Below are 23,263 nucleotides of genomic sequence, written 5' to 3'. Positions count from 1 at the left end.
AGAGGACTATTTTCGTCGCACTGTCGTCCGGCATCCTTACGACGTGTCCGGTCCACCGTAGCCTGCTAACTTTCGCTAGATGTACGATGGCAGTCTCCCCAAGCAGTGCCTGTAGCTCGTGATTCATACACCTCCGCCACTCTCCGCTTTCAGTTTGTATTCCACCGAATATCGTCCGCAGCACTTTCCGCTCAAACACGGCAAGGGCGCGTATGTCCTCCGTAAGCAGCGTCACGGCTTCAAGGCCATAAATAACTACTGGTCTAATAATGGTTTTGTACATTGTTAGTTTCGTGCGGCGGCGTATGCTTCCTGATCGTAGCGTTTTACGAAGGGCAAAGTAGGCCCGATTTCCCGCTTGGATGCGCCGCTGGATCTCCTTACTAGTGTTGTTGTCCGCGGTCACCAGCGATCCCAAATACACTAACTCCTCTATCACTTCTAGTTCGTCGCCGTCAACAGTTACCGTCCGTGGGAGGCGCGTGTTTGTTTTCTTTGAGCCTCTTCCTTTCATGTATTTGGTCTTCGACGCATTTATTTTTAGCTCAATTCTCCTAGACTCTTCGTTCCGCTTTATATCCGATTCGACCTCTTTTTCCCTCTTTCCTCATTTTAACTATCGGTTTTCTTTTACTCTTCCGTCATTTTTTCCTCTTTTGGTTTCTTTTGTTTTCTGTTCCCTATTCCCATTTTTGTGTTATTTTCGCTCTTTCTCTTTTTTGTTTTTCCTGTTTTCTTCCCACTGTATTTCTTCTTGCTGTTCCTTTTCGTTTCTTTTTTAGTCTCGTTTTTCACTTTTTTCTTCTGTTTTACTTCCATTTGCTCCCTGAATTTTTGTCATTTTCTGTCCCATTTCGACTTTTTTCTTTTTTTTCGATTCTAGTTTTTGTCTTTTTTTTGCTTTTTACCGCTTTTCTATCTCGTTTTTCGTTTTCGTCTGTTCCGTTCTTCCTCTTATTATACCGACTTTTCCTTTTTTGTCACGTTCTGTTTTTGTTTCAGTTTTATCCCTTTTGTCTTGTTATTTTTTTCTTTTTCTGTTCCGTTTTTCCTCTTTTTCTGCTCCCGAGTTTGCTCCTTTTTTGTTTCCATTACTTTTCTGTCCCGTTTTTTCTATTTTTATATCCAGTATATTCTTCATGTCTTTTTCGTTTTCTTCGGTTTCTTGTCTCTCATTGCCATTCTTTTCTTCATTTCGCTCATTATTCTTTTCGTTTTCGTTCTTTTCTATACAATTAACTCATTTTTTCTCCTGTTTTCTTCTTTTCCATTTTTTTTCACCATCCCGTTTTCTCTTCCTTTCTTTCGTTTCTCCATTTTTCATGTCAGTTGTAATTCTTTTTCTCTCCCGTTTATTCTCTTTTTTTAATCCGTTTGTGAAGTTTTTGTAACGTTTTCCTTCGTTTTGATCAGGTAAACGGTCAGGTAAATCAAATTTTTCAGCCATAATTCAGGAACAATAAAAAAGGTTTTCATGAAAATTTTATTATTAAAAGATTGTAGTTAAATTGACAAACAAGAAAAAAAATCTTTAGATTTCCTTGTGATAAAATATAATTTTTTGAATTTTCTTTGGAGTTTTCCACCAACACTTGACCTTGAAATTGGCTTAAAAATTGAAATGAATTGCTTTTAGATTGGACCTGAAAGTAGCCTTAAAATTGAATTTGAAATTGGGTTTGAAATTATACTTGAAGTTTGATTTAAAATCAATATTAAAATTAGACTTGGCAATGGACATGAAATTAGACTTGGAATTGTACTTAAAGTAGGAATTGAAATTGAGTATAACTTTGATTTAAACACTTGAAATTGTATTTGAAATTGATCTTATTTTATTTTATTTTATTTTATTTTATTTTATTTTATTCAACTTCAACGGACTGAGTCTTCTTGAAGTGTATCTGTGGGAAAAGCCGATTTGAGTTGACAACTTTAACATCATTCTCAAATCGGCATAAAAACCCAGCATTTTTTCATTCACAGTACAGATTCATAAACATGGATTACAAAGATAGTCATCGTCATATACAATTACAAACATACATTGTCAACTATAAATTTCACAAACTTAACCTAGAATATCACACTGAAGTATTTTATATTTGAAGTGGTCTGATGACTGTTGAAAATCGAACAGGTGGTAAACACTGTTAAATATTCTACATATTTCCTGAACTGGCTCATGCTTTCCGTACATAGTGCGGTGGAATACTGGACGAAAAAATTCTCGGGTTCTCAGAGGTCTAGGTGCAATATTTATGTTCAGCATTGATAAAATTTCTGGCGCGTCAATTTCACTTTTTAGCAGCTTGGCAGCGAAAACAGCTCTCGATGTATCCCTCCTTTTAAGCAAGGTGTCGATATTTATCAGTTTACACCTATTTTCGTACGGTGGAAGATTTAATGGATCGGACCATGGAAGGAATCGTAATGCATGCCTAACAAATCTTCGTTGCACAGCTTCAATTCTTGAAATCCAGAGACGTGTGTATGGGCTCCATACAACTGAGGCCGTGTCCAGAATGGATCGCACTAAGGAAAAGTAGAGGGCGCGTAGACAGTACGGGTCACGGAAGTCCTTAGCTAAGCGCATAATAAACCCCAAGTTTCGGTTTGCTTTAGATATAATACTGGAATAGTGGTTTTGAAAGGTGAGCTTGGAATCCATTTCCACTCCCAGGTCTTTTACGTTAGCGACACGCTGAAGAAGAGATTCGTCGATCCTATAATCATACATAATTGGGGTTTTACTTCTCGTGAAGGTGATCACTGAACATTTGTTGACGCTTATAGTAAGGTTGTTCAAGCGACACCAGTCCGCGAATCGGTTAACTAGGTCTTGTAGTTGTTTGCAGTCCTCTACAGATCGTACAGCAAGGAAAATTTTCAGATCATCCGCATATAGTAGTTTGCATCCCGGTGGAATAACGACACAAACGTCATTGAAGTAAATTATGAAAAGTAATGGTCCCAAATTGCTTCCCTGTGGAACGCCGGACTTGTTGCAGAAATTGAACGATTCGGTAGAACCTAGCTTCACTGATAGGCTGCGGTTCGTCAGATATGTCTGGAGCCAGCAGATAAATTCGTTGGAAGCCCCTAGCCTGTTGAGTTTCCGTAACAGTAATTGGTGGTCGATGCGATCGAAGGCAGCCTTAAGATCAGTATATACTGTATCAATTTGAGCAGCACTCTCCATATGACGAAGACAGAACGAGCTAAACTGCAACAGGTTTGTGTTAATAGAGCGTTTTGGGAAAAAGCCATGTTGTTCCATCGAAATGTATGACTTCATTTTGCTGAATAGAAGCTCATACACAAGAATCTCCAGTAATTTAGAGCCGGCACATAGAGATGTAATTCCTCTGTAATTTTCAACGTTGCGTTTTTCTCCTTTTTTAAATACTGGAAAAATAAAAGATTTTTTCCAGCACTCTGGGAACTTATTTTGTTGAACAGACATGTTGCAAATTAGTAGCAGAGGTCTACAGAGCGCGGCAACACATTTCTTCAAAACTACTGATGGTATTCCATCAGGACCTGCGCTAAATGATGTTTTTAGCTTCGAAAGAGCAGTCATGATGTCTGATTCACAGAATTCAATAGAGCCAATGTTAAATATATTTTCTGGAACATTACGCATCGCATCATCGATTTGGGAAGGCGTGGCCGTGGTCGAACTAAACACGCTTGAAAAGTGCCTCGCAAACAGGTCACAAGTAGTCTGTTGGTTGTCAGATTCACAATTTCCAAGAAACATGCTTGACGGCAGTCCTATATGTTTACGCTTTTCATTCACGAACGACCAAAAACGTTTCGGGTTTTTTCTCAGTCCGTCTTGCACGCGCTTAACGTAGCGGGAATAAAGATGACGATTGTACGTACGATACTCGTTGCTTGCATGAGAGAAATCATGCTTTGTCACAGGATTACGCCTATTTGTATATTTTCGCAAGGCAGCCGATCTTTTACGCTTTAAAATCCGAAGTCTAGAGTCAGACCATGGCGGCTTCATGCGCGGCCGCGAAATTGGTACGTGTAGATCAAAAAAACTCTTAAGCATCATCATCATCATCTTGAACCTAGACCTAGAATGGGCTTGAAACCGGTGTTGGAATAGAGCATGAAATTAGAATTGAATTTGAACTTGAATTGAGCTTAAATTGGGCCTCAAACTAAACCTAAAATTTAAATTGACCATTATATATTCGACCTGAAAGGCTAAAAAAGATTTTGAATTTGAAATTTATTTTATAACTGCACCTAACATAATAAAATTGGTGGACAAGACACAAACACGTATCACTCTTACAACATTTAAAGATAAAAACAATATTGACAAAAATTACTTTTACCTACGAGTCGACCGGTTTCAGGCATTCTATGCCTATCATCAGGACGATGCCGATGTCCAACTGATTACGTATTGTTTATCTGGTTGTATCCACGTCGAAGAGCGGGAGAAATTGTTAACTTGATCTCACTTTTTTGCCAATCCAAAGAGAGGGGAAATTATTGGTGGATCATCTCCATTCATAAGAGGTTTCTCTGCATTGGCGATATACATTGATTCCCATGCATTTAGCAGTGAAACCTTCTTAATGGTTTTGATTAATTTCGCACTCTCCCAATTTATTTTATGCCGTAATTCTTCACTGTGCGCTGCTACACTAGAGTCACATGATCGGCTGTGCTCCACGGCCTTCCTATGTTCCCTTAGTCTAATTTTAAATTTGCGACGTGTTTGTCCAATGTAGATAGCGGGGCAATCTTGGCATGGAATTTGATATATTCCAGATTGTTCCTCAAGCGGGATTTTGTCTTTGAGGTTGCACAACATTTCCCGTAGAGTGCAGCTGCTTTTGAAGGCTGTCGCAAATCCATGTTGGTGAAGAATGTTTTTGATCGAGTTTGTTATAATTGGATAAAACGGTAGGCTGATCCTAACTTTCTCATCGCTGTCTGGTTGAAGAGTTGTTGCATTCTGTCGGTTTCTTTTCCGTTCATGTTTCCGCAGGATTTTGTTCACAAAGTTGCTATTCTGTCCGGCGATTTTGTGTATTTTCTCCCTTTCCGCATTAAACTCTTCTTCTTCTAACGGTATATTGAAAAGGCGGTGGGCCATCGAGTGGAATGCTGCTTGCTTTTGGGCTCCAAAATGGTTGGAGTCGGATGTTATGAAACGGTCTGTTGAAGTTGGTTTACGGTATATGCCAAATTTCAAAGTTTTGTCTTCTTTTATTGAGATGCGAAGATCTAAAAACGGGAGTGTACCGTCTTGTTCTTTTTCAACCGTAAATCTGATCGAGTCGTGTTTCGAGTTCAGTAGGTTGAGCGTTTGTGGCAAATAGCATTCCTTCACCAGGGCAAACACATTGTCGACGTACCGCTTCCAAACCCGGGGGAACATTTTGTCTTTTTGTACCTCGGTCTCAAAATCGCTCATAAATACTTCAGCTAATAGCGGTGAAAGCTTACTTCCCATGCTAAGGCCAAAGTTTTGTTTGTAAAACTTCCCGCGAAACATGAATAAGTTCTGCTTCATACACAACTGTGCCACAGAAAGATAAGCCGCAATGTGGTTCGAGTGGACTTGTTTTCGTTCTAAATGTGCACGTAAGCTTTTTAAGGCGTCTTCAACGGGTACACTGGGGAACAGAGAAGCAACATCGAACGACACCATGATCTCACTGCGTCGTATCTCGAGGTCTTTAATCTGATCTACGAGTTCTATCGAGTTTTTTACATTCTTGTCGTGAGTCACAGGATATCGTTTGATCTCATCTACCAGCCAAGCCGCCATTTTCTCGGTTGGTGTACAGATGTTTGACGAAATTGGACGCATAGACAATGGATTCTTATGGATTTTGGGTAGGCAGTGTAGTGAGGCGACCTTCGGATTCGGTACGTAAAGACGTCGCTCAAGCTTTTCATCCCCCATTAGCCGTGCCACTTTTTGTCGAACAACGTTAGCCTCGTCTATCATAGTGTTGAGAGGATCTTTGGGTTTTCCATTTTTGAATTTACACTCTTCGTACGGACCTTCATTGATCATGTCGAGTACGCGCGAGTCGTAATCGTTTTTATCCATGATCACAATTGCATTTCCTTTATAAGCGCGGGAATAAACCACGTTACGTTCGGAAGATCCTGGTATTGGACCACACTTTCAACACTATTTATAATGTTTGCAATAGGAGCAGAAGACGGTAGAGTTGCGAAATTTAACCCTTTGTTAAGGAGGGCTAATTCATTTTGTGTGAAACGCGTAGAAGAAAGATTGACCACAAAATTGTCGATCACTTGCGGGGTTTGATGTGCGGGGTTCGATTTTCGCAATCGTTCTAGAGAAAGCAGCTTTTTGTGGTGTTTTTGCTTCGTATGCATCACCCGCTTAGACAAATTGTGATGCACATTGTCCAACACTTTCTGCCAACACTCAAGCCTTTTATCTTCACATTTGTATACAACACACTCAGCCGCTGTATGGTATTCTATTTCTTTCAGCAGCCGTAAATGAAGCGGATAAAGTTCTTCTTCGACAACAGACACTTGTTTATGCTTCAATCTGATCTCTTCTGATAACCACAATTTTTTAGCTTTATTAGTGGCCTTTTTCCCCGCTGCACCTAACATTGGACTTGAAACTGGATCTATTTTTACAATCGCAAAACAGCGGTCGATTAAATTAAAAACTGCGGACTTTTGGGATGCAAAAATTATTTTGTTTTACATTAAATTTTACAGGGAAGGTGGGGCCCGTACCCCAGCCTAGGCACGCCAATGGGGATTGATGTATCATAATGTTATTATTCAAGCAAATAATAAAATTAAATTTTATGCAGTATTTTGAATATGTGCGATTGTGTGGAACTGTATGTGACAAAATGTGATACGTACCTTCAATTTTTATGTTGAAGTTTTGGAAATAACTAATTAGATCAAAGCATAGGTGTGGCTTGAGTGATACAAACAGGAATACATACCCCATATTTTGCGTGTCAAACCAGAATTGCATGGTAAAACAATTAGCTTCTTTATACTAAATTGATATTGCATAAAGTCACGGGAACATCATGGCTTTTATATGAATGTTTGGCACGATAGCATCTAGCCTGTATTGGGAACATTTGTCTTCGAAAATAGTTCGCTAAATAGGGTAGAAACCGCGACCCCGATGATTCTAACTACCTCATTCACAAATGTCGTAAATTTTTCTTTGGCAGCAAAATGGCATTTGGATTTTTGTTTATGCGTTTCAGCGTCGAGTCGTCGCCGTCGCCCGTCGACAATAGCAACGCCGCCGGTCGTTTACTTTTGCAATTTTCATTTGCATGCCTTTATTTTTATTATCTAAAAAAGAAATTAACAGAAGAGAAATCTTGACAAAATTAAGTATCAAGTTAAGTTAATTGAAAAATCTTTTTTATCGGTCTTAGAAACCGCAAATACAAAGAATTATTATAAAACCAACATTTAATTCGAAAACAATTACCAACAAATTTCTAACAACATAATATTTGAACTTTCTTTCCAGATTTCCGTCTGTGATGATTACAGCTTACCGATAGACTTCGTCAAAAAGAGACCGTCCAGTTTCGATCCTTGCCTGGCCGAACGTTTACCGGACAATTGGGCATCACCAAGTCCACAATCCGAACACGTAAGTTACTGTATGAAATGCAGTCGAGCTATCTTTTTCTCGTCTCTCTGTCGGTTGAAAAGAGAAATAGACGGTTTTCTTTAATTATGCGCCAACGCAAAGAAGGACAGGTGTGGGTGCCTGTCTGTCTGCCTGTGCCTTCCTCCAACAAGCGAAGCTCTGTATCAGGAACAACGCAAGCCAAGCGTGATTCCAATGGGAACGTTTAATCATAAACACTCGAGTTTTTCCTCCACTTGCTGCGAATTTCTTCACGGGGGGCTAGCTAGAGAGAAGACGCGTATACGCCCATAGCCACCCACTAAACCGATGTGAAAGCGAAGTAATCAAAGCTAAGGGAGACGTCCCTCGTTCATTTGCCGGACTGTGAAAATGCTGCCTGTGGTGCGAATAATTACTTTTTAAATGGACAAAAAATTGAACTAGCATAATTTAATTCAATTAGAGTTTAATTAAAACGCAAATAAATAGCACTTGTCGGTTCCACCAATGCAACGGTAGCTTAACGAAAATGGCGCGTTTCTGATCTGACCAAAGGATGTGCGAGAATTCGCATTCTGCAACCATCTAGACGTCCTTTGGCATCGTTTATGATATCGAATGCAACATGTATCGGCAGTTTATTTTTATTCTGCGACCCAAACGTTCCATTAAATCCCTGACAATCGTCCCATAGCCCAAATAACTGCTCGTTAGACATTGTAATGGTATACCATTCAGCAGTAACAACAGTAGCAGCACATTTGCATTGCACATTGTCTGATACTCCCCTACAGCAACGTTGTTGTCGCAAATGTGTGAAAACAAAACGGTGAAAGCGATGACTTATTTTGTTTGACAGTGAAATGTCCCAAAACATCGCCACATGAAACACGTAGGTACATAGGTACAGGCGCTTTGGTATCCCAGTTTGTATTGACGTCTCGTTTCCGAAACAGGCGAATGGGAATTAAATCAAACTTTGTAGTGTATTGAAAAATAATACATTGTATAGTGCCTGGTTTGTTGAAATTGCTGTACTATTACGTATAGAGTGAGCTGCAAGGCCATCAAATTGTAAATGAACCCAATCAGTTGACCTCGAAATACGCAATCGTCTTTTACTGTTGCAGCTGGCTGTGAAGTCTGTCGTATGAAGAACAGAAAGTCTAGTTTCGAAACGGAACATAGAACTTTGTTTTATGTAGCACGTCCTAATGATTTGAGAATCCCTTGTACGAAAAATCAATACAGTACTCGTCTATTGGGTATTTTTGTTTAAAGTTTATGTGAGAGCTTTACTTCTACCGCATTTACCATTCGTTTCACATTTTATGACTGCAATACGCTGACGGCCAAACTAAGTCAACTTTCATTAGTAGAATGTTATAGTGCTAAAGACATGAAACACAAAATACTGTTAATGACTTTGTAAGCCCAACATCAAATAGGCTAACAGAGAAAAAAAAACTCATCCCTTTTTCTACCCCAAACAGTGCACATGTTCCAAATGGTTCGATTCGAGAAAAACTTCATAATTAGTTTGTTGCTATTTTATTATGATGATGATGGTGATAGTATCAACGATTTTTGCGTCTTTTGGGGTAGCGTGTCAATGCTTCCATTCAATATGATAATCACGCAATTTACCCATATACAGAATCGACTGCACATTCATTGCGAGCTAAACGTTCCTGGCAGTACCACACACGAGCATCGTCATTATAATCGATTTAAAATTATGTAAATTCTACTAAATATCTAATTCAATTCCCGCTCTGTCGTAAGCTAAAGAAACGAACGGCAGGAAAAAGTGCTTCGACAGCCCAAAGTCCCACAGCAGCGGCTTCTCCGATATCGGTGTCGAAATATTCATGAGTCTAATCGAATTAACCTATGGGCAGAATTTATTCAATTTCCAGCACCCAGCAGAAGAGCATCCGGAAATGTCCTGTTTCATGTAGATCTCGGTACCGCTCACGCAACGCAGCCAGTGAACTTTTATTGGGACAGACGTTGCAGTTGCTATATTTACACCATAAATTAGAGGTGTCATAAATTACGGTCCTCCGTGGTTTACTCTAAGCAGACAGATGCCATCCGAGAAGAGAGATTGGCATAGAGTGCTTGTTTTTCGTCAAAACATGGCAATCTTCATAGCAGGAGTTGGGAAGTTTGGTGCCAAACGAAATAAAGTGCTATGTTTGAAGTGCTGCGCGAAGGAGGGGTTATTCACGCCTAGGTTTTGCCCCCAAGGATCCATCAATTTGCGCTTTATCGCACGCAAACCGTGCCCGGCCAGGCCGTCGGAAACGAACGAACGAACGGGAGGAACGTTCATTCGGGAATCGATTCATAACTTCACGCAACATGCACATCCTGATTGCATGGTGAACGGCGCAGCAGTGGTGTGATCTCCGCAGCCGTGGTCGCTGCTACTGGGATGTTGCCAGTTAGTGCGTGTGTAATGCGTGTAACAGCCAATGAACACAGTGTGATTCTGGCGCTGATAGTCGATAATGGCCCCAGGGACCACCGCTGATGGCAGATTTCGTTTCGATTTATTTACTTTTCATCGCGCAGGATTCTATCTAGTGAAGCAAATAATCGACGATGCAGATAATCATTATAACTATCAAGTAATGCGTTTCCGGAAGTACTACTCAATCGATTTCGGCCAAGCTGTCTCTTTAAGCGCTTTACACATGAAGTGGCATGCAATGAGTGACACGCCTGTATACAGGGTATATAGGTTTTCGCTTTAAGCCGTGTCGCCTCGAAGCATGCATATTTCTTCACATTTGCATGCGACGCTGTAAATAAACTTTAACAATAAAACTTTAAGGCTGCCTAGGAATGTTACAGGGACTTTATAAACCACTAGACTAGACTAGTAGCTTTCGAGCTACTTTAAGGCTACTTAAGGGCGTTGTAGTTGCACCAGAACGCCGTTCGCCTGCGCTGGAGCTGAGTAATTTATAGCATTGCTAAATTTATAGCAACCTACTCTGGCGTAGCGCGGAGACTGCATCAGGTGATGCTTGTATTTTTTCCAAGTGTTAGAAAATTTGTTCGAAATGTTACGTCGGTTAGTCTGTGGTTAAACATTCGGCTTGTAGATAACCCGCAAGTTGTCGATAACTACACATGCCTACTACATAAACACTTACCTTCCTCTGTGGAGCTAGCTTCGACTCTCGAAGATGGATTGAGCAGAATATGCTTGACTGTCGACTGTGACTGTCGGTGCTAGGTGAAGAAGCCCCGAGTGCACAAATTGACTGGTGTGAAGAAGAATGCCAGCAAACGACGGAGAGGAAAAACAAGAGCTTGAAAAACTATCTAAGCCTGGCCACAAGTCAATTTGGCCAAGTATTGACGAGAACCGAATGACTCGACCACGATTCTGTGGAGATAAAGCCGCCAGAAGAAGGAGATAGTTCGTAAAAAGATATAACCACTAGCCCAGGCTAATGAGATGCACAGGTTCTATGGGGTTCTTGTAAATGATACACACCGAAGCCTGATATGGACGAAGAGGGAAATCTGATCACAAAATGAGAATATAACAAAATAACGTGTAACGGAAGTTGGCCTAGGAGTACCTATCAAATGATACCAACGTCCCTGCTCACGATCTCAAAGAGATTCGAAAAGAAATCGAACAGCTGAAGACTAATACAGCAAGCGGAAAAGACCAACTTCGATTGCTATAAATATCGCGACATTACGTGATCAACGCCGCTTACAATATTATCAATAGTAAAAGATTTCGTAGGGTAGCGTAGGGGGGTTGAGTCGGTCAAACGCTCTTTCGAAGTCAACAAACACCAGCAGAAGAGAGTCCTGGAATTCGTCGATCTGCTCCAATATAATGCGAAGCGTTGTGATATGGTCTAGCATGATCGGCCAGCACGGAATCCAGCTTGCTGCCGCCGGGAAGTAGCATCGATCTTCTTCGGGCAACGGGACCAACTATTGGTGTCACACGCAGCTGGTTTTGTTGATCTCTGACATTTGAAACTGAAAAGACTTGTTCAAAAATAGACTAATCTCATATTTTTAGTCTTGACCTTGAAATGCGGTCATACATATTTATATATATTATTTTTTTTTGAAACGATGGTTCTACAATTGATGAAGGGACGGTAGGGGAAAGAAATGAAAATTTTTTGGTGACGGAGGGTCAAGAGCGGAAAGGTGAGGAGGGGGGGGGGATATTGGTAGCTACGCTTAACAAGTAGTCGTTTTGACTCCTACCTTTTGTCCAATGCTGGAAGGTACATGAGTCGAACCAAGCTATAATCTGTTCAATAATCATTGTTCAAAAAGTCCATCGCTTAAGCTCTGTCCAGCTCTGTCCTTAAGCGGTATCTTTGTATTCATCCTGTCACCACTAGGGCGGCGAGAAATATCGTACAACAAACAGTTCCAGTTTGGCGTATCGTTGACGGGCAGCTGTCCTAGTCGATCTGGTTAGCGCTCACTCAATGCAGGCTTTCGCCTCTCTTCATCGGGCGATCTTTTTCTAAGTTTCATTTGAAATCTATCTGCTCTGCCCGCTGCGCACTTTTCGGAGAGTTTCCTCACTGGTGAAGGCGTTCTTAATGCCGAACTATTGCTGTTCGAAGGTTCCACTAGATGGCAACTCCGAGGCTCGGGTTTCAAGTTGTTCGGCAAAGGCCCTTTTCACCTCAAGACTTTCTTCTCCCGAACGTTGGATACGTGTGACGCGTAAACGTTTCAAAGTTCAGGGTTCGCGCTGTTTAAGCCAATCCTCTCGTTGAAGTCGCCCAAGTGGATTCTGATATCCCCCTTCGTTGTTTAGCTGGCTGAAAAGCTCTCTTTCTCCTGCAGGTCGACAGCGTCTGTTGGTTTATAGCACTGAATTGCAGTTTCTAACCCGTGTTCTAAATCTGGCAACGATTATTCTTTCGTTTATCGGTTCCCATTTTATCAAGGCTCAGTAAGAATCCAATCCCGCTGTCGGGGCTGTCATCTTAGGGTAAGCGGGAGCCACTGTGCCTCCTTCCGTATTCGTGTACCGAGGTTGCTTATTCCAGCCGGCACCACGTGGAGGTAGGGATAGTAGTTAGTGAACAGAGGTGATAGATTTGCACATGTTCACCGTTTGCTAGAAAAGGGCAGCGTTGCCACGCATTATATTTTCTTGAATTTTTAGGCAACATAAGATACAGCCGAGCGCGAAGTTATAGTTTTTAAGACAAACTGATGCTGCTGATCAAAGCAACCCATGAGTGAGTTATATGCTACCTGAGCGTTTCGGATGTAATCTGGAGTCCTTTAGAATTACACAGAGGGTCGCGGCAAGTGGATGGATCCCCTTGCCAAACTAAAACGGAGGCTAGAAGGAATAGCTTAGGCCGTATGAATAAAACAGTTTGCTTTGCTTTCCCTGTGTAAATTTTATGGGTCGAAAACCAATGATATCCTAGGACGAGATTCCTGAGAAAACAGCGTTCGCCTCGCACGGACAGTGACAATTGACGGCGATGAACTAAATGGGGTTGATGAGCTCATGTACTTGGCATTTCTGATCAACGCCGACAATACGAGTAATTAGATTCTTGATGGGGTATAAATGGAAAACGAAGGGTGGCATAGGCGTGGAACTACGCGCTGCAGGCACTACTTGGAGAGATTCGCATCGTAGAACGTAGTCCCCAGCTGCGCGTAGAACGCTGTCTTCTTGTCATCGGCTCTATGCGAGCAGTGCATTTCGACGTTGCTGAAATCCAAGATCGGCTTCCAATCCACCGCTGCAGTGCGATCCAGTACGTAAACAGTACAGTAAGCAGTACGAAACACGTTCACAGGCTCCCCTGCTCTGGTAACTGCCTGGGCTCTCATACCTTCTTTCCTTGCTGAACAGTTTTCGCAATTTTTAGCTGGATTAGATATTTGAGAGTCAGCAGATCCAAGAACAAGTTCATTACTCGTCATTCTTTTGCAGTCCAGGACGTTACGGATTAGTAAGTGTGATTTAGGTAGTTTACTAGTGCCACGCCACCATACTCGCAGATGGTCGCTTTTTACTGGGAATCACAGTAACTTCAAGAACTACTTACAGTAGTTATATAAGGACAAACATTTCTGAAACTCCATAATTTGTTTTTAGAGTTTCCGAAATATGTGAAAAAATACGTTATTCGGTGTATCCAGGTAGTAGAATACTAATGCTAACTTTTTTTGGATATCATTTGATGTTTTATAACTATTCCTAGCAAAGCTTTGGGCTTAAATGTTTTTCTAAGACTTGACCCTTCTTTATCGACAGATGTTCCTAGCGACTCTATCTTGAAAGCACCGCTAAGCCGAGATTTGAAAACACGATGACTGGATTGTTAGACTAGCATCGTACCTCGTAGCGAACTGGGCGGTTAACATAATTGTTCATATTGTAAATTATTTTGACTTAAAACTACGTCTTACCGCAAGGTATCATTCCCTGATTTATATCTAGAATGAAAGATTTTTAATCCTAATAGCTTTTCCATTTCAGAACGGATGTTTATGGTTCGCATTCCATTCGATTCATAAAATATCCCAAAATCGCGTGATTTTCATCAAAGGATTATTTTCCTGTTGCTAGATAGTGAAAATAAACCAATACTTTCAAAGTCAAATTTTTCTATACATTTTCCGTATGACAGGCCTGTTTCTTAGGTCCGGACGTTCATTACGAGATTTTTCGACAATATTAAATACAGCGAAAAAACTGTGTGAAAATTATTGTAATTTCAAGCACAGACAAACAGACGAGACACTCGCGATAATTCCATCGTCCAATCAAAAACCACTCATTTTTCAAAAAAGCATGTTTCGCAACATGGACACACCGCGGCGCGCGAGTGTTGCTTCGAGTTTTCAGTATAAAACCATACAAATGTAAAAATCCTACAGTATAAAACCCTGCAAATGTAAGCTACTCCGCAACATGCATAATAGAGGGTGCTAGTGTGCAAGCAAAATGTGTAGGACGATGGTTTTTAAAGGATTTTCTTCTATGTGTCGTGTCAGTTCGTCAGTGTTTCAAGCATTAAAAAGTTTTCTGTTTTATGATATGTGCTTCGGCATCTTGTTTTTACAATATTTTTTTATTTCTAAGGACATCGTTTTGAAAGACCACACATCTGACACGATAAACTAGACGTGCATTCTAGAAAAATTAAATTATTCAATTGGTTACGCCCACTCGAAGGAAAATTATAACAAGTTTCAGCTGAATATGTTTTTGCACTTGCCAGTATGGCATCCTTTGAACAAATATATCACCGACTGTTGCAAGATTTATTACTTCAATACCAGCGTCGTTGAAAGTGGTTTCCATGGCAAATAGTTGCATTCTCTTTAGTAACTAATTGAATGCCAATGGCACCATTATTTATAGTCTTTCTTCCTCCAGCCGGCCCGTTTCAATTCGATTTCCAATTGGCTCCGCTCGATGACGGTAATGTATTCCCCATGTTGTGCAAATTAAATACATCGATTATACAACGTGCTTAACATACCAAACTCAATTTAGCATCCACGCCCCTAGTGGGCCCAAATCAAACAACACACATACTTTGTACTGCCAGTATCAAAAGACACTCGAAAACGCACTCCAACCCAGTTGTAAGCAAGCAATTATTGCGTCTACAATTCAACATTGATGCTTGGGTACGAGAGTAATCGTCCTAATTGTCCTGGAATTCAATCTTCACTCTATACAGCGCACACAGTACGCATAATTGCCTTTTCATTTGCGATTTTCCATTTCAAATGCAATAGCATTGGCTTTCGAGCAGGTAAAGGGTATTGCTCAGCAACAGGAAGCACTTTTCATCTTTTAAACCGACGGCGAGAAAAAGCTTTTCACAGTCTAATGGAATGAAGGAATTTACAAAAATTAGCTCAAATTTTTCCTCTTCACATTCCATTCAATTGCAGGTTTCGTTTCTAGAGCCATTGAATTTACAAAAACCCTTGTCAGCAGTTCCACCCAACAGTGCAGGAACGGAAGTAGTCGGTATTGGCACTGGAGTTGTTGGTAGTGGAGCAGGAATCGGTACACTTCAGCAGCAGCAGCAGCATTCCTTAAAGCATCAACAGCCACATCCTCCATCCACGTTTGTTCCAATAACAACCAGCGCCGTTGAGATAGTTGCCAATGAAGTAGCTATTAAAACGGTCGAAGAGATTTTCGACACAAGACGAAGTTATAAACGTGGTAGCACCGGAAGATCTCAACAGCAGCGGCAACCGCGAAGACCCAGTAGTAATTGTGAGGTTAAATACATCAATCAGAATTTTAGCTCAGGTAAATTTATAGGTTATTCATAAGTTAGTCTATCGTTAAATCTCACTGCAATTCCAGGATCGTCAGCACCAGCTTCATCTGAAGAAGAGGAAATCGAAGACGACGAAGACGAATTGAGAAAAATCCCGGAGCTCAATTCACCGGACAGTATTTCCGAGGACCTCATCCATCCCCTACCACCTCGTCAAAGTCCAGTCAAGACCAGCGTTCCTGATACGGCGAAAAGAAATCCGTCTCCCTATTATTATTCCGATTTACTAAAATCCAAAAGCCAAGAACAATCCCATCCAGCCAACAATCAGCCGGCTCAACCGGAGCAAGCTGAAACGAAAAGAACTAGTAGTAGAGCATCGTCAGTGAGTACCCGACAGAAAGAGCTTGGTTCACGTTATCGGAAAAGTAGCAGTCTCGACACACCGGCAGCCGAAAAGGAAGTCTGCCTACCGAAGCGTTATTCCATAACCGAGGAAGGAGTTCGCATTATTCGGTGCGACTCTCCATCCACCACAACCTCGGACGACTCGGATTGTTCTGAATGTCGAAAAAGAAGAGACTGGCATGCCCAGGCACTGGCCCTAGTGCGCGCAAACTGTAACCTTCCTCCGTCTTTTGATCACTCAATGCCACCCCATCGAATGCTTGGACCGGCATCAGCTGTTTGTGCGTGTGCAACGCCTGCATTTGGCGAGGATAATGATGAACTTTTTCGCCCCCGAAGTATATTCTACGTACACCAACCGGGCGCGCAGGACTGTGCGGATTGTACTCTGAGTGACAACTCGGCAACCGTGAATGAAGATATGACGAGCGTTCGAACAAGGCAAATCTACGAAACGGCATTTGACTCGAAGATTACCCGATCGGACGACGATCTGGATGAAGTGGATCGGGTAACCAATCAATCGGTATTACTGCAATTCAGCAAAAGCAGCAATAGTAGCACCAACAATATGGTATCTAGTCAAAATAAAGAAAACCGTGACAGAAGCAAACGTGCAGAAACCAAGCGTTCGAAAAGTTCGCTTAAAACTCCATCTTCCACGCAGATCCAAACCACAGCTGACATTGAAGTCTCTCAGGATGCAGATCTTGCCCAGGATCTGGAGAAACTCCAAATCGATAAACAGCTTGACAATATAACCAACGCAAACTCCACGTCTTCCTCCCAGCTTCCACTGCGTGGGTACACTCCTTCTCCCCCGTCGACTGCGCCACTTCCGATGAAATTTCCCGGCAAACACGAACGCTTCTTTATTAACAGCATCAAAAGTGCTCCAAATCTTCCCTCTTCCAATGTGGTGCAGCACCCGCGATTAAAAGATCTCCGACTGGACATCCAGGCAATACGAAACAGTGAAGTTCCTCCTTCCGGTAGTTGTGATGGTAGTATTAACGATTCCTCATATAATAGCCCAAAAAATACTGAAAGACCCCGATCAACGATGTGCCTGGAACCGGAACGGGTTCTAGAGCTAAAACGCAGCCATCGAAGTAGCAAGCAACGGGGCCGAAACTTCTCTTCCACAGAAAGCATGGCCACTTCAAGCAGCGGCGGTAGCATGGAATCCCTAAAGTCCAGCACCAGCGAAGGAAATCGGAGTACCTCTTCGTCCGATTCGCGACAGTCCTCCTCGCTTAGTTCGCATAGCTCCGATTCGGGGCCGACCATTGCCTTCCCGCTGCGAGCTCCCGTAGTTGTACACAACAAGTTGAACATTCTAAGTCCGATTTCCGACAAATCTTCTCAGGAGCCCGGTTCGGAAACGTCTGATATTAACCGAAACAACTCACAGAAGCACTCGCCCGATGAAACGACAACTCTGACCCGAAAAGATAATGACGATAATGAGGCTGTGAAGTTGACGGTTCCTAAACGACGGTCAGCACCAAACAAAACACTTTTGCTTATTACTGGTACGCACATTTGAACGTCTTTTTGACTAGTTTTTGTTAAGTAAATTTTTGTTATTTCAGGACCAGAAATTCAAGGGTCCGACAGTGGCATTTCACTGCACTCGCGAGAGGACGTAAAATCACGGACTAACTTTTTGAATCTGGGTATTCAACGTGCCTCGCTGGGTTTGGAAAAATCCGACAGTGGAAAACCAATTCTTCCTCAGGATTTCAGCGATCTCCCCTTCGATATGCCAAAGCTAAGACGACGACGAGCTCATCTGCAACAGGTTGTTCAGGAAAATTTACTATTGGTTTGTTCAAAATTTTCAGGTTTTTTTCCTATTGCTAGGAACCCTGTACCTCTGGAAGTGTAACTTCGGTAGACGTCGGAGATTTACCTTTCGATATGCCGAAACTCAGACGACGACTTCGCTTGTCGCAAAACCAAAACCAGCTCCCCATTCCATCAACCTCCGGCATCTTATTGCAGACAAGCACCGAATCCAGTGGCCTATCTCAGGCGTCTTCCAGTCTGTCGATGCGAGATTCGGACAACAGAGCCGCGATGGTGGGAGGTAAGCATAGACAACACATGTTCACAAACCCCGCGTAATCAATGCCTGCTGCTGTGTATTCATTAAAAATTTACGAACGTATCACGTTGCGGTTTTTGTTAACATTTCAATCAGATGTGAGCTTCATTCCTGCCATGGGATCATACTTCTTCAATAATTAATTCCCCCTGCCTCGGCTGGCCACCTTTTCGGTGGGGAATGAATGGTTTAGCATCCCTAATAGTGGCACCGAATGGATTGAAGAGTGGTGTAACATGATCTAATGACCATTCGAACAGCAGTAGAAGCCCTAAGCATCAGACCGAAAAGATTCGATCTAATGACCATTTCATCAATCAGATTGTATGATTTATAAGCGCCAAATGTGTATAAATTATGTATTGAATAATATCGGTACCCAGGTGCAGGTGCTTTGCCATCAGACGCATTACGCATTCAGAGGAGAAGCAAATAATCTCTTCTATTTTTCGAAATCGGCTGTTATTCAATGTGGAAGCGAACGTAAAGTCCCTTCCTCTTTCGAATAGATTCATGTGTTGATGCATATTCGAATGGCAGATGAGACAACATCCGTACGAGCAGTTTAATGCTCGACCGATGTACCTAGTTTATCGATGTTGATTTAGTAAGCGTACTCATTGCGTATGAAAAAATCGGGTGCGAAGGGTGAAATAATCCTCAATACTCGTATATTATGAAACAAAAAACTACAGTTTTGTAATATCATATTTAGTAAACGTATCTGGTTTCACAGTACCTACACTGAATTTTATAATTAAAGCTACTCCAGTCAACAACTCCTGATTTACCTATTCCAAACAGATCAATTTTATATGTACATTATTGGTGGTATTTCCATGGAAAATATTAATGAGGACGTACGGTTATTTGTAAAACTTTACACTACTAGGTATTTCCATTCATCATGATAAAGGGATGAATCTTTCATGAAATCATGTTATAGGTGCTCTTAATTTGTATTTCTACAATTACTCGTGTAATTATAATTGAAACGCTGAAGTTTGAGCAATTGCCATCAGCCCTTATAGACTACATATTGAGTCCAACTATTTCACTTTTTGTCTAATTGACGCAATAATCCTGCAAATAAGTATTTCATCTTACTGTATTAAAAATATCGTTAGAAGAAGAAATAATTGAAGCATCAGTAAAAAACCAATAAAAAAAATCAAAAGAAGGAAATCTCAATTACATAAATGAATGATTTAGTTTTTCAGGTATGTTTGAAAGTATGAAAACAAGGGTATAACTATAGAGTATAGAAGCAAATATATAAAAAGTATAAAGAGAACCTGAATCGATTAATTTTTGTAGGTGCGATATCGTGTTGGTTGCGTTGTTTATTTTCTCTATTTTTAATCAACCCTAAAAAGCTGAATCACTTTTTGATACTTTTTTTTTCTTACGGCACATGCTTTTTCACATGTACACACGAATCGTTAGCAGCTTGTAATTACAGCCCCTCACGAACCAGTAATTTTGAATGTTTAATGTCGTATGTCTCGACTGTCGCATACACGGCATGATGATGGGTGGAGGGGTGGTGCATACGGAACCCTTGTTTTCTATCGATAAAATGCACGTTAGGTACTAGCCAAATTGCCTAGGCTCCATTTCTACTGTGATTGGTGTGTGATGGGTGTATCAACATGTGCGCGGAATAACTAATGAATTGATCAGACACTGGCTAATTGCTGCACGTTCCCTTTTGTTTGGATCCTTTCAATTACAATTCATGCAACATGTTTCAAGTATTGTTTTGGTTTTGAAACAGTTTTGGGGGTTCGGATTGGTGGAACCAACTTTTTTTGGAAGATAAAGCAGATTTCCGTTAACTAAATAATCTAAACTTCAAATTAGATTTATGTGATTCAATAATTGATCGGCCTAACGTTAAGATTAGATGCGAAATTGAAGTTAAAAATTTATAAGACAATTCTTTGTAACCCAATGTTGTTTTACATTGTTAGTGCGTCAGCTTTAATTTTATTTTAAATTAAGGCTTTTTGTATTTTCTCTGCATTTACGGCTCATGGAACTTGCAATTTTTTGTAAAAATTATGTCTATTTTGACTTAATTCGACTTCCATAATTGCTTTGGTTATTAAATACCCGAACTAGAAATGTGTCAGGAGTTTCTAAAGCAGCCAATTTTAAAATCCTGAGAAAAATAATATAAAATTAAATTAAACTTTGTGCTGCAATCATTTTTCGATTTGAAACAATCTGCCTTTTCAAATAATCTCCAAATTTCAAATTCCAAATTCCTTCGAATTCTTTGGACACCATGTACTCGCCACCAGATCTTACTCCAGCTCGTTGTGCTACTGATCCTCTTGTTTATACTGGATGGTGACGAAGCGCTCTATGAGATTCGAACGAACTCGACAATCCACCCGAAATCCGAATGCAGCACTGTGTACCATTCATCGTAGATTTTATCATTCTGACCTGCGTCCTAAGGGAGGCATTCTGGTCCATAATTTTCCACAGCTTGTTTCAGTCGATGGTATCATATGCAGCTTTAAAGTCAACAAATAAATGGTGCGTGTGAACTCTGTACCCACGACCTTTTGAAGGAACGGTCGCAGTGTAAATATTTGTTCCGCGGTTGACCGTCCTTCAACGAAGCCGGCTTGATAAATTTCGACAAATCTGGTCACAATTAATGATAGTCGATGGAAATCGATTTGGACGAACACTTTGCATGCGGCATTGAGAACAAAATTGATAGCTCACCTTCCTGTAGATCGGGTAGATGACCTCATCCTTGCACTCATCCGTTAGCTGTTCAGTATCCCAAATTCCAACTAAAAGTTGGTGCAGACAAGTGGCCTGCTTTTCCGGTCCAATTTAATAAGCTCCGCTCCAATATACAGCCGGAATTCGTTAACTGAATCACAAATACACTCCTACTATCGAATCGCGTTTGCTAATTGGCCCGACTACTAGTTGATAGAAATTACAAATGAACCGCGCAACATTTAACTGAGACTAACGTCGGTATTGAACATTGTTGTCAACGAAGAGTTTTAGGCGTATCTTAACAATTACTGGATAGTGTTCCGGAGTCAACTTTAGCGCTCCAATAGGACATGAGTTCAATGTTGTGTGAAAAATGCAAGCAGTCGATCGAAACATGGTCGATCTGTGTTTTTGTCTGATTTGGTGACCTTCAGTTGTACTTGTGGAGTAGTTTATGCCGGAAGACAATACACAATATATGGCCATGTTCTTGGAAGCCCATTTTGTTCGTCAGTGGGAACCTATGCGCTGAACCCTCCAATCAACGATTTGTATTCCTCTTCCTGGCTGATCTGAGCGTTGAATCCCTGATCTGACAATCTGACAATGACAATCTAGTTGTTATGTTTTGAGCAACGGTCGTATTCACGCTATAACTGCGAGTAGAATTCCTCCTTGTCGTCATGGGTACTTCCGAGGAAGGAATGTGCACGATTGATTTTCAACCTGCACATTCGAGGATCGATTAGTCACTACCGCGTCTAGATCATGACTATGAAAACTGTACCTAGCTTTTGTGTGTTGTCGCAGCTCTGAGCGTACGTATCGTTGAGCCCTTCCGGCACATCTCCTGCAGCGCTACAACGTCGAAACTACAGAGTGTTCAATAAGTTTGAATACACTTCAAAAATATGTTTTAAAAATGAAAATACTTACTTACTTACTTACTTACTTAGGTGGCTTGCCGTCCTAAGACAAAGCCTGTTGAACAAAATTTCTCCATGTAACTCGGTTGAGGGCTACCGCTCTCCAATTCCTCGGACACCGAGTACTCTCCGCCAGATCTCGCTCCACCTGGTCTAACCATCTTGCTCGCTGCGCTCCTGGTCTTCTTGTTCCTACCGGATTTGAGGCGAACACCATCTTTGCAGGGTAGTTGTCCGGCATTCTTGCAACAAGTCCTGCCAATCGTATCCGTCCAGCTTTAGCCACCTTCTGGATACTGGGTTCGCCATAGAGCTGTGCGAGTTCATGGTTCATCCTCCGCCTCCATACTCCGTTCTCCTGTACGCCGCCGAAGATCGTTCTTAGCACTCGTCGTTCGAAAACTCCGAGCACCCGCAGGTCCTCCTCGAGCATTGTCCATGTTTCATGCCCGTAGAGAACAACCGGTCTAATAAGCGTCTTGTACAGGGTGCACTTTGTACGGGGACTTAGTCTGCTCGACCGCAATTGCTTGTGGAGCCCATAGTAAGCACGACTTCCGCTGATAATATGCCTCCGAATCTCACGGCTGCTATCATTGTCCGCCGTTACCAGTGAGACAAGGTAGACAAATTCATCGACTACCTCAAACTCATCGCCGTCGATCAATATACTACTGCCCAAGCGGTGTCGTTCGGCCTCGGTTCCGCTGGCCAGCATGTACTTTGTTTTAGACGTATTTACCTTTAACCCAATCTTTTCTGCTTCGCGCTTTAGTCTGGTGTACTGTTCAGCCACCGCCACAGATGTTCTGCCGATAATATCCATGTCATCGGCAAAGCAGACGAATTGACTAGATTTGTTGAATATCGTGCTCCGCGTGTTGATATCCGCTCGGTTCATAACACCTTGTAGCGCTATGTTGAACAGCAGGCATGAAAGACCATCACCTTGACGAAGCCCTCTGTGTGATTCGAATGAACTTGACAATCCACCCGAAATCCGAACACAGCACTGTGTACCATCCATCGTAGATTTAATCAGTTTGATGAGCTTCCTGGGGAAGCTGTTCTCGTCCATGATTTTCCATAGCTCTTTCCGGTCGATGGTATCATATGCGGCTTTGAAGTCAAC

General features: G+C 41.5%; 1 protein-coding gene across 1 annotated transcript in view; it reads left to right on the top strand.

Annotated features, from left to right (window-relative positions):
* Positions 1-7,531: 7,531 nt before the first annotated feature.
* Positions 7,532-23,263, top strand: part of LOC128737584 (uncharacterized) — a gene marked incomplete at its 5' end in the record, with an annotated part of 28,081 nt that continues 12,349 nt past the window's right edge. Inside the window, 5 exons of the mRNA XM_053832256.1 lie at positions 7,532-7,666; positions 15,599-15,968; positions 16,026-17,882; positions 17,943-18,151; positions 18,214-18,439. Of these exons, the coding sequence (XP_053688231.1) occupies positions 7,532-7,666; positions 15,599-15,968; positions 16,026-17,882; positions 17,943-18,151; positions 18,214-18,439 (2,797 nt within the window). The remainder of the gene's footprint in view (positions 7,667-15,598; positions 15,969-16,025; positions 17,883-17,942; positions 18,152-18,213; positions 18,440-23,263) is intronic.

The sequence above is a fragment of the Sabethes cyaneus genome, chromosome 2, assembly GCF_943734655.1.
Source record: "Sabethes cyaneus chromosome 2, idSabCyanKW18_F2, whole genome shotgun sequence".
NCBI lineage: Eukaryota > Metazoa > Arthropoda > Insecta > Diptera > Culicidae > Sabethes > Sabethes cyaneus.
Note: the sequence above shows the minus strand (reverse complement) of the source record. Positions and strands in the feature narration are given on the sequence as shown.